The 11,463-nt window shown below is 41.7% G+C and overlaps 2 protein-coding genes across 5 annotated transcripts; both read right to left on the reverse strand.

Annotated features, from left to right (window-relative positions):
• Positions 1–893: 893 nt before the first annotated feature.
• On the reverse strand, positions 894–5,755 carry LOC106582795 (hyaluronidase-2). Its single transcript, XM_014166226.3, has 4 exons — positions 5,489–5,755; positions 4,057–5,038; positions 2,937–3,026; positions 894–1,863 (listed from the first exon to the last, which is right to left on the reverse strand). The coding sequence occupies exons 2-4, from the start codon at positions 4,990–4,992 to the stop codon at positions 1,471–1,473; spliced, it is 1,419 nt and encodes a 472-aa protein (XP_014021701.1). The 5' UTR covers positions 4,993–5,038; positions 5,489–5,755; the 3' UTR covers positions 894–1,470.
• A 3,244-nt stretch (positions 5,756–8,999) lies between these two features.
• LOC106582796 (tumor suppressor candidate 2) lies at positions 9,000–11,052 on the reverse strand. 4 transcript variants are annotated; one of them, XM_082967383.1, is made up of 4 exons: positions 10,946–11,052; positions 10,076–10,320; positions 9,644–9,764; positions 9,000–9,526 (listed from the first exon to the last, which is right to left on the reverse strand). In XM_082967383.1, the coding sequence occupies exons 2-4, from the start codon at positions 10,225–10,227 to the stop codon at positions 9,461–9,463; spliced, it is 339 nt and encodes a 112-aa protein (XP_082823509.1). In that variant the 5' UTR covers positions 10,228–10,320; positions 10,946–11,052; the 3' UTR covers positions 9,000–9,460. The 4 variants fall into 4 exon arrangements, with proteins under 4 accessions (XP_082823509.1, XP_082823508.1, XP_014021703.3 ...); XM_082967382.1 differs by lacking the exon at positions 10,946–11,052 and adding an exon at positions 10,800–10,924; XM_014166228.3 differs by lacking the exon at positions 10,946–11,052 and adding an exon at positions 10,745–10,924.
• Between the last annotated feature and the right edge of the window lie 411 nt (positions 11,053–11,463).

Below are 11,463 nucleotides of genomic sequence, written 5' to 3' on the forward strand. Positions count from 1 at the left end.
ACATCTACACATTATCTCCCATTTCCTTCACACTAGCATTTGGTTTTCAACAACAGAGATTTGTAGTAACCTTGCTGTCGGTCTCTCCGACATTTGCAACATTAGTGAAATTCGATCTCCATCTGTCCTATGGTAATTAACGTGTCGATAGTCGGGACGAGACAAGACAGGCTGGCAGCTTTTCTCAGCCAGTCGAAATCATGAATCAGCATCATTTTTATGGATATATACAAAGAAATGTCAATAGAAAAACAGGAAATACAGCTTGTTTGCTGTCATTCCAGCTTCAGTTTATCGTGATTGTGTTAGCTGTGTAGTTGGCTATCTCTTCTGAACAGTGGCCTGGTGAGAGAGCAAATGTTCTATGCTAGGCGAAATCGCACATAATTAGTTCATTGCTATGGATGTATCCCCCCAACAATCATTAGAAAACAGCTTTAACAAACGTAAATGCAGCCACTTTGCTGATATTCTGGCTACACTGTTTGACAAAGTTGGCTAGCTGGCAAGCAAGGGATAAGAACGATGCCAGAAAGAACGAACGACCAGGCGGCTTGGGAAGCAACCGTAGATTTGTGTCGGGACTATATCTCGTGGAAGGATGAAATAGTATGAATAAATTCATCAAAATAACGTTTTTAATTAAAATATGTCAATCATTATTTGAATATGTTTGTATATTTGAATATGTTGGTAACCCGTTGTATAAAAGTGATAATGCGCTCGAAGCTGGTGTTTGGAGGCTATATTGGCACGGTTTGCAGGCCCTTGATGAAACAACACCTGTGCCAATATATCCTCCAAACACCGGCTTCTCTGGCAGTATCACTTAATTACAGCTTTGATTTATTTTGAGTGATTGAAACATTGTACACAGTAAGAGAGACGCACAATTTTGGAGCGAAAATAGTAGTCTTGTTTTGCCATAAAATTACAAAAGCTTTTTAACAAACGTGAAAATACATTAACATAAATATTGAAACCTAAAGATAAAAATGTCAGGTGATAAGAACTATTTTGTGCTATTCCAAGAATCAAGTGCATCGGCCCCATTTTGGCTCACACATAACACAAAACCGTACACACATCAGAAGCACATCTTGAAAACAACACACATTTCCATACAAAAACATCAACTTTGGGATCATGAGAAAATGACACCTTGAAAGAGGGGGGGTTGAGAGAGATATATTGTGGGAAGGAGACTGAGAAAGAGATCAATGTAAACAAAGTTATTTCCAGCGAGCCCTCCAATGTATGGGGGAAAAAAATCAACACACAAACAACCACATAACTCTGTGTTCCACATAGATCCACCAACCTTACAGCAATCTGGACCACAGTGAATACATTTGCCCCAAAGTGTATTTATATAATGTTTGCACATGTGTGTAGATAATGTCATGTGTATACCAGTACACGTTCAGTTATTTGAATGTAGCTGTATGCCTGTGTATGTACTGTTTGCACTCAGAGCAGGAGTGTGATGAGTAGCAGGAGAAAACAGTGCACCCATGAAGCCATGATTGGAGCTGCGACACTTCGTTGTCGTTGGGGGTCTCTCTGGCCACAGCCCTCTCCCTGGTAGCCACTATAGCACTGGCACTGGAACTCCCTCTGAAAGCCCAATATGTCGTCTTCCCCAAGCTGACCTTGAACCTTGAGTTTTCCATTTGCCAGGGGCTCTATTCTGTGGGAGCGGGTGCTGAGGTGCAGGTAGGCATCAGTATCAGGGTGTTTACGCAGGCAGCGTCCAAGGGAATCGCACAGCGTCTGGCTGCACAACTCTGCTGCCGTGGTAACGTTGAGCAGGTACCGGCCCAGCGGACCCCGCAGGTACTCATTTAGACTAGAGCAACTGGCCTGGAGAGACACACACACACAGAGAGAGAGAGAGAGTTTAAAGGGTGGCTGAACTTCCTGTTTTGGTCTCGTTTCAGATTTAGTTCATTAAGAAATGACTGAATTCAAATGTGAGTTGGTTTCGGGGTGTGGTTTGATGTGGGTGTCTCTTGTGTGTGTTCGCAGGTGGGAAGAGTTAGCCCAATTATTTAGCCAATTAGCTTCAGCCAGCTGGTGTGCAACCGTGGCAATTATGGTTTGACTTTGGATAGCCTATCTCCGGAGCTAGCTAGGGACAATATTTGAGACAATATAAATGAGGCAATATTTTCATGTTGCACACCTTTTAGTTTTCTCATGAAATGCTTTCAATATCTGAATATGAATTTCTTCAATTTATAGTTGTTTGAGGTTCTTAAGTTATTGAAATTTGGACCTACTGGAATTTTTACATATTGTCCCATGTAAATTGTGTAATTTACCAATGGTTCCTAACTAGCCCCATAGGGATATCCAAAGTCAACCCAAATTAACCACGGGCATTACGATCTGGTCGCATGCAGCTGCACTCCAAATTGATGATTACTTATGTACCACCAGCTGTGGGCAGGATTGAAACAAACCCAACCTTAATTTACGTTGTGATGCAGTCATGACCACAAGTCTCACAAAACTGTTTTGGACGAGACTGACTTTATGACCAAAATTATCCTATTTAGCCTTTGTAGTCAATTTCGACAGTGGAATAAATGTTTCTGACTCATATCGATGCCACATAGACTGTTTTCTAAATGAGAAGTCGTTTTTTTGGGGCAGTTGCTCTTTAAAGGTAGATTTACGTCAATGTCGTTCCTGCGTCTCCCCAATTTAAACTAAGCTTAAGATCCACTACAAACACTTTCAAATCATAATAAGAAATGGGATATGAAGAGGGGCTGCTACAAAAACACAACTGGTAATCAAGTGAATGAATGAGTGTGACGTGACTGACTATGACTCCGTGACGTGCAGTGAGGTCCTGTGAGTTGGTCATTCAGTGATCACATGTGATTTGTTGTGATTTTATGAGACTGTGTAATTGCGCGGACACTTGCCTTGCTGCTTGCATAAGCGTGGTCTCCCCAGAGGATGATGCCTGCAGCCCCAAGAGCCACACTCTCCCCGATGGTGGAGACCAGGTCCGTCTGCAGGGAGAATCACTCAAAATCTTGACCAAAGAAGACGTACAGATTCATCACAAAGCACAGAGTGCACAGTCAGCACAAATCGGCCAATGAAAATACAACCAAAATGACACCATGTACAATTGTTCAGTGTTGTTCAATTGTTGTGTGTGACTTTGTGTATGTGAACACCTCTTATCTGCTCACGCCCTCGTAAGGAAATGCACTATGGGGTGTTAGTGAGTAACATGACCAACACCCATCCTGCTCACACATATACAAACAAAAGAGAGGGAGTATTTGGGATATGTGCTGTTAGAGCAGGAAAGGGCTGCAGCCACAGATAAGGACAGAGGGTCATGGTCATGGGTAGAGAGAGCTTGATCTGTGAATCAGGGTCTATCAACACACACACACACACACACACACAGAAAAAAATAGTGGTTATAAAACACACCCATTGATTAAACAGAGATTATTGCACTCTGATATGGAGCATTATTCAACTAAAAATAATTCATAGAAATCTCAAAACATTAAGTGAATTGAAATTATCATTCATATCTTGATGAAGATTGTATTAGGGTAGGTTTATAGTCTAGATATCTTTCACATCAATTATTCTTACAACTCCCAGACTTCTTTGCACCATTTTCTTGTTTTAAAAATGGACGGATAGCCAGGGGCACACTCCAATACTCACACATTGTTTACAAAAGATGCATTTGTGTTTAGTGAGTCCGCATGACCATAGGCAGTAGGAATGACCACCTGTTCTCTTGATAAGTGCATGAATTTCACAATTTTCCTGTACTTTGGGTTGTCAGAGAAAATGTACGAAGTAAAAAGTACAATATTTTCTTCAGGAATGTAGTGAAGTGAAAGTAGAAGTTGTCAAAAATGTAAATAGCAAGGTAAAGTACAGATACCCCAAAAAACTACTTAAGTAGTACTTTAAAGTATTTTCACTTAAGTACTTTACACCACTGTCAAAAGGTCTATAAGTTCTCCTGGTTAGTACTATGTGACGGTCAGAGAAACATCTCTTCACCTCTGTCAACAGCTCCAATACGTTGGCATAGGTGGGCCGGGCGTACACAAAGACAGGACGTGCCAGCCCGTCTCCCCCTGATGCCAGACGCATCCCCTCCTTCACCCGGTTCCGGACAAACCGGCGCCCCGAGGGCGAAGAGCGCAGAACCGTGCCCATGTAAACCGAAGGGAAGAGGGCTGTGCTCTCCATCCACAGCCATTTGAGCATTTCATTCCGGGCCACCTCCACGTCAGGGCAGCGGCCCGTGTAGTTCTCCAGAGTGTTCCTGTAGTCATGGTTGTAGCAGTCTGGGAACAAGTAGAACCCCCACAGCTGGTTGGGCCGCAGGCTCTTGGCCAGCCTCAGGGTCTCCAGCATGAACTTCCGGGCTGACATCTCAAACTCCTGCTGGGCTACCTTAGCCACACGCTCTGCGGGCCAGGCTGGGTTCTTCTGGGCCACCAGCTGCCTTGACTGGTTGCGGTACACATTCTTGACGTCCCAGTTGCGGATCCACAGTGGTCGCCACTCCTCCCAGTCAATAACTGCCAGTCCCTTGGCCCCTGCTTCGCGTATGTAATACTGAATTCCCTCCGGCATCTTCTCCAGGTGCTGAGTGAGACTGGCAACCTGCGGGAGCCCACCGTTCATGACAGTACCATCATGCTCATTATAATAAGGGTACAACCCCAAGCGGTCCTTGTAAAATATGGTGAGGTTCTGGCGGACAAAGCCCTTGCTGGGCGACGCCACAATCTGGAACTGCTCCAGCTGAAAGTGAATACCGTGCCGCGGGCTGCAGTCCTCGGTCGGAGCATTCCAGGCCAGGACCAGAGGCTTTTGGAGATACAGTGGCCATCTCGTGGGCTTCAGTTCCTCAGCACAGAGGTAGTCCCATAGAAGTGTCACCAACAGCAATACTTTCCGATCAGGCAGTACAGTCCAGTACAACATGACTTTTGTGGTGAATTAATGTATTTTTACTCTCTGCTCTCCTGTCCTGTAAAGAGAATTAAGCGAGCATCAACATTAATATTTAGATTTCTAATCAATAGATTCAGATATGACAGTAACTTTAATTACTCTGGTACTACACCTCTATGCCCAGAAAAGTATCAATATAGGGCGGGCTCACTTTCACCAAACAGGTTCCAGACATTGGTTTATGAACGAAGAAGGTATATAATAAATTGTGAACAGTCCAGCGTGAAAGCCTCTATGAAAAATGCATTAAGATCAAGCATCCTACTCTATATGACAAGCCTGGAAACAATACCACTTCTCATGAAGATGATCAGCTTAATATTGAGTTCAAGTTATAGGCTACTGAAAGTAATGAGTTTAGTGGGGAAACACAACCTTACACGTTTGATGTGTGTGTATAACACCCACCTTTTGCCCATGAGTAAGTTTTCATTCGTGGAAAAGGAAATAGAAAAACATATCTTACCTTGTACCGCAGAATGAGGAAGCATACCCAAATACTAGAGACCCCTATATTCCAATTAAGCCACGTTTGTCTTTCAAGATGGAGAAAGGTGATTGAAACAAACTTCTCCCAATAACTAGCTGGTTAAGTGATCCCTGCAACAATAGGTAAAAACACTGGTACTTCATTTGTCACTGGAATGTATTATTACTGTACTTTACAACCTGAACCGACAGTGAATGTACCGTACCCCCTGTACTGGTGTCAGTTCAGTTGCACCCAACGTCTATTCCTACCCTAGTGGGTTAATTATAAAAAAAATCCTCCCAAGTGCGAGTCGGGACTAGTTCAGGATGTTCCATTCAACATAAAAGAGGGGGGAGTGGCAAAATAAACGGCACTTTGTAGGCGCGTCAAAGTGGTTCTCAATCTTGTATTACACCAAAATCATTGTGAACCTTCGGCTATAGACTAAATATTTAAAATGTTGTTTCTTTTCTGTTTTAACTGAATATACAGTAGTTTGTTTAATTTGTCAGTTATACACTTAGAATGAGTCAGTCCAAAAAGTTTGCTACTAGTCATTGAAAACAGATGAATGTTGCAATATCTAGATTTAGGAGCCGCTGACAGCATAGAGGCAACATACATACTGGGCAAGGAAAGGGGATACCTAGTCAGTTGTACAACTGAATGCATTCAACTGAAATGTGTCTTCTGCATTTAACCCAACCCCTCTGAATCAGAGAGGTGTGGGGGGTTGCCTATCGACATGAGCATGCCATGACATGCCCATCCTAAAAATAAAATAACAATATAATTGAACGTTGTCTTGTTTTCTGTAGTCCCGATTATTACGCAATTTTTTGCAAGCAGTTAAATGACAAGCACAACATTTCAACCAATGTGTTAGTTTATAAATATGTATTCAACAGTTATATGCCTATCTATAAACTAATAATTAACAGTTGAAACCCCTTAAAACCCTTTTATAAATAATTTTAAGTAGGCTCAACCATAATGTCAAGTGTTAACAAATAGCCTATAGTTTAACTCCATGTAAGCATGGTATATCTAGGACCAGTACCATTTCAACTCTGTCCAGACAAAGGCATCTGGCATGCAGACTTCACTGCTCGAGGTACATGATGGCAGCTATTGGCACTGGCGCAATGACCCAAACAAGTACCACATGTTGTCATGTTGCCAACGTCATGGATAGACTCAGAGCATGCTGTGGTTGAAAGCTTTGAAATGAATAGTTAGAAGCAAAGGCCAACAAAACATAAGCTAGAGGGTGCATGTGATGTGGAGGATCTGAGAGCACATAATACACAAAAATCCCTGGAAGTGAGGCCTCATCCTGTGAGGGTCACTCAGTTGACTCTGTTCTGCTGTTTGTTCTCCGAGCTCTGCTGACTCACCTGCGTGTGTCTGAATGAGACAGAGATTGTGAATTCCAAGCCACCACCTCGTCCCTGCCAAATCACTCGGGGGGCCCTCCATTGTCAGATGTTGCTAACAAAATTCCGAAGGTGACTTCTAGAGAGTGGAGATGGGATCAATAAGCCCATCAACTTTGGGATACATTCCTGACATGAATGATACAATTCATGTTCCACTTTTAAAGCTGCAATATGTGAGATATGTGAATTATAGATCTGTAATTCTCATTGAAAGCAATCTAAGAAGTGGTAGATCTATTCTATGCTTCCCATTTGTTACGTTTCGTTCTTGCGTCTTCCACTTCAGTTTTTTACACCAGCTTCAGACAGCTAAAAATACAATATTTTTGGTTATTGAAAATATATTTCACATTGGTTTAAATGGTACACTGATTCTCTAGCACAAAATGAAATTAGGCGAACTATTCAAAATTTTGTAACCTTTAAATAATAAAACGAGCATGAAATTCAAACGAACAAATCCCCCTGTCGTTTTACAATATATAAACCACAGTAACTCTTAAACATTTAATTTGGGAGGTATTTCATGTTACATTTGTCAAGTCTCGACATCAGACATAAACAAATGCACGTGTCATATAATTAGGCATGCCTCTCCATTCTTTTGTATGAAATTGTGCAAATTCCAAACATATCGCAGTGCGTGTTGGGATAGTACTTCGCTCTGAATCCTGCACCCTTGTTCGAAGTGGCTGTGGGTCTAATTCGCCCTCTACACCGTCAATAATTTTCACTCCCCCAGCTTCGAGACACGTGCAAATCGAGGGCTGTGCGAAGCTGGGTGATTCAGACAGAGTGAGGGAAGAGATATGTGGTTTCCCTCCATCTTGTGTGCTTCCCTTTGACCCATATCTCTTGGACATTACATCATCAACCTTCATGCACCACTAGGAAACGATAACAATGTGGGGAACTGGACACACACACTATCACCTCAATCACAATCACTTTAGAAGAGGGACCATAGGGCTGTACTGATTAATTGTATCTAACCCACACAGGCTACAATTTGAATTGCAGATCGTGAGAAATTGCTTTATAAAATGATATTTAATCTCCGAGATGCATGAAAATCTATTTTTACTCAAAGAAACCCATTCATTCACATACTTTACACAAACTGCCTATAGCAGTCCAAAGTGTGCCAGATCAAGGTCTCACTTGGGAAAGCGTTCTTCTGAACTTAATAGGACTTCCTGGTTAAATAAAATGTAATGATGTAACAGCGCATGTTATATGTACATATATACATCCACACCCATATATACACCCTCACACACCTTTTTCCATCACACATTGTACAATACTTACAGTTCTCTATTCTGCTCTAATACTTACCTATATTGTTATGCACGCTTACTCCATCGGTGAAGCTTAAACACAAAAACATGCCTTATGCATTTATGGTCATATACAAGCCTCACCCATTTTAGAGTAACTTATCTTCAGATGAAGTCGCTCAGCAGAACAAAGGAAGCAAGGAGGAAATAAAAAGTGTCTGACCTCTAGCCCAGAAACACACCAAAACACATCCCACACAATTACAGGGACCAGACATGCCTGTTGCCTACCGTATGCTATTGGAGAGCAATAAAACAACACTGAAACTGACCATATAATCATGCTCGTGGACCATTAGATACTGTACTAATGGATTACCATTGGAACATTGTCACCGGACCTTCAAAATATGTCTAAAAATAAATTACTGGATCATAAAAAACTAGATATGTCATAAGTCATGTCATAATGATTCAAAGTAAATTGGCAACATTGATGATTGATTCTCTTAACGTTTTTTGGGTCAAACAAAAAAGACCCACATGTACAAGAGCATTGCACCCTGGTGATAAAACTGAGGTACAGCAGAAAAACATGATTCACCAACAACAGCTTCCCAGGATTGTGATAACTACAAATGGAAAAAGGCTTTTGAATGGACCAGTAAATGATGTTAGTCTGAGTCATGAAAACCTCATTACTCTGACCACATTGTTATGGAACAACACTCTTCATCAGAATGTGAAACATATGTGGACTGGATAATAAAGGGGAATGCCTCAATATAGTCTTTCAGCCTGGTAAACCATTTATTCAAGTATTTCCAACTCAGACAGCTTTTGTATTATTATTATTTTTTTACATTAAAAAAGTTGACTAGTGCAGGTCTGGCCTCCAATCATAGAGGCAGACTTAGATATGATAACATTACAACATGAAAATGGTCAACATATACAGTACAGCGGGAATTCCTAAACCTTCCCCTGATCTTGCTACCTTTCTTTCACACACACACACTTCTCTACATCACAGAAGGCAGAACGTTTAACTCTATCTACTCCTCCTCCCCTTTCTTTTTGTCTGCAACATAGCTCTGGTGGTCCGTCCACAGCTTCTGAGTGTAGTCAGACATCCCACCCATTTTCTCAGAGGAACACTAGCGTTCAGGATGGAGCGGTTGTAGTGATGGTCAGACTGACATGTGTCATTTTCCACGTTGGACCACCCCCCCCCCCCCCAGTGGGATTCACACCTCAAAGAGGATGACAGGAAAATCTACATGGATCCGGGGGTGGTTTAGCTTCACAATTCCCTGCAAACAGATAACAATATCCACTCTATTAATTATAAACAACACCCATGGGTAACTGGAAACATTTCCAACACTGTCAGTCGGAGACTTTCACAAGCGTACATCCAATCAGCTCACCTGAGGTATGAGGTTCTTCTGAATCCTCTTCAGCTTGGACCTCTTCCGGCCATTCTTTGTCACTACAGTCTCTTCATAGAACTCATGAGCCAGGTCCCCATCCTCATCATAGTAGAGAGAGCTATCAACACAAATAAAAAATGAGCGGAATGGAAAGCGTGGTATATTATATATACATATATATTATATATACATATATATATACACACACAAATATATATTTTAACTTTATTTAACTAGGCAAGTCAGTTAAGAGCAAATTCTTATTTTCAATGACGGCCTAGGAACAGTGGGTTAACTGCCTTGTTCAGGGGCTGAACGACATATTTTTACCTTGTCGGCTCGGGGATTCGATCTAGCAACCTTTCGGTTACTAGTCCAACGCTCTAACCACTAGGCGTACATATTATTGCATTTAGCACACATTATTACCTCCTCCTTGTGAAAATAAATGGGGTTGCTTTTCTGGTCCCTTTGAGTCGGGCAACAGAGTGATCTTCTTGCCCCTCACTGCCGGAATCCCCTCCAGCTCCCGAACCAGGAAATGGCCAAGCACCTTTCACCTTGGATCCACTGCCTCCCATCTTCAGTGGTGGGACATTATCCCTTGTCACAGAAAACTCCTAGGCAACGATTATATGAGCTGGCCAACCAGTCAGTTTTCTACTGGTTTGGATCTGAAAGCAAGAAGCCATTGGTACTGTTGCTTTAGCTAGCCTAATAATGCTACCACACTGACCAAACGTTGCAAACAATATCTAGCTACTAAGCAAGCTAAATAGATAGGTTACCTAGCTAGCTCCAAAAGGTAACTTAGCTAACTACGTTGGCAAACGAGGTTGCCCTAGATGGCTAACGTCAAGTAGCTTTCTAGCTAACACTGTTCACTGCAGTTAGCTAAGTTTGATAAATATTGCAAATATATTTAGTAGAGCTTTCAAACTGCTAACGTTATCAACCAAAGATAGCTAGCTATCCCTACAGTTCACTAGCTGTTAGCTAAACTTCGCCCGCATAATAAACTGTTAGCTAGCAAGCTAAACTAGCTTTACGTTAGCTAGCTCAATCTGCCAGCTAACCATTTATAGTGACAGCATTTACAGAAACATATTTCTTCTTTTAGCGACGTGACTTCTATCCAGGATTCAGTGCTCACTTGGATTCCTCCCTCCTTTGCGTTAACGTTACGGTAGTGTTTTGTCAAATATAGCCAATATGTCTAGCTAGCTAGCCACAGACCACAAACAATAAGTACACACTGTGACTCTGGTCCGAAAGAACGGAAACGGTTGGTCAGCTCACCTTGCACATGAGTCACAGCAATAATGTAGCTAGCAGTACAGAGAGGAATATGATGTAGCTAGTTTGCTTGGCCGAGCATAGGTATTTCTGTCTTTCACACAGCATCCTTTACTGCACACCACTGTAGTTTATATATATATATATATATATATATATATATATATATATATATATGGCACACCATCCCAAGGACATTAATAGGGACTTTGTTTTAAGCACTGTGGATAGGAGGAGTTGACTTGGACTGAAACAGGTGCCTGTACCCATTTTGGGTGCCGGTACTTTTTACATTTAAGTACAGGAGCACCACAATACTTTTGAACTAATATTCTATAAGTGGAACAGGAGCTCAAGTAGTTGAACATTTTAGATGCTGGTACTCAGCTCCAGTGAGCTCCTGCCCAAGTCAATCACTCCCTATCCATAACTGCCAAGTGGGGAAATAATTCCCATGAATAGCATTGTTTAGCTAATGAATATCATCCCAATAGCAAACCCCCCACTTCCAAGAGACATAC

This window comes from Salmo salar, chromosome 22 (genome assembly GCF_965601325.2).
Source record: "Salmo salar chromosome 22, fSalSal1, whole genome shotgun sequence".
NCBI classification, from domain to species: Eukaryota; Metazoa; Chordata; class Actinopteri; order Salmoniformes; family Salmonidae; genus Salmo; species Salmo salar.

Bases quoted from the DNA above. Each gene is read 5' to 3' on its own strand.
- LOC106582795 (XM_014166226.3), bottom strand. From the start codon at position 4,992: ATGTTGTACTGGACTGTACTGCCTGATCGGAAAGTATTGCTGTTGGTG. The intron at 3,027-4,056 runs GTGAAGAGATGT...TTCTCCCTGCAG, and splicing joins TATTGGAGCTGTTGACAGAG to ACGGACCTGGTCTCCACCAT. The intron at 1,864-2,936 runs GCAAGTGTCCGC...GTGTCTCTCCAG, and splicing joins ACGCTTATGCAAGCAGCAAG to GCCAGTTGCTCTAGTCTAAA.
- LOC106582796 (XM_082967383.1), bottom strand. From the start codon at position 10,227: ATGGGAGGCAGTGGATCCAAGGTGAAAGGTGCTTGGCCATTTCCTGGT. The intron at 9,765-10,075 runs GTAATAATGTGT...TTGTGTTGATAG, and splicing joins TTTATTTTCACAAGGAGGAG to CTCTCTCTACTATGATGAGG. The intron at 9,527-9,643 runs GTGAGCTGATTG...ATCTGTTTGCAG, and splicing joins AGAAGAACCTCATACCTCAG to GGAATTGTGAAGCTAAACCA.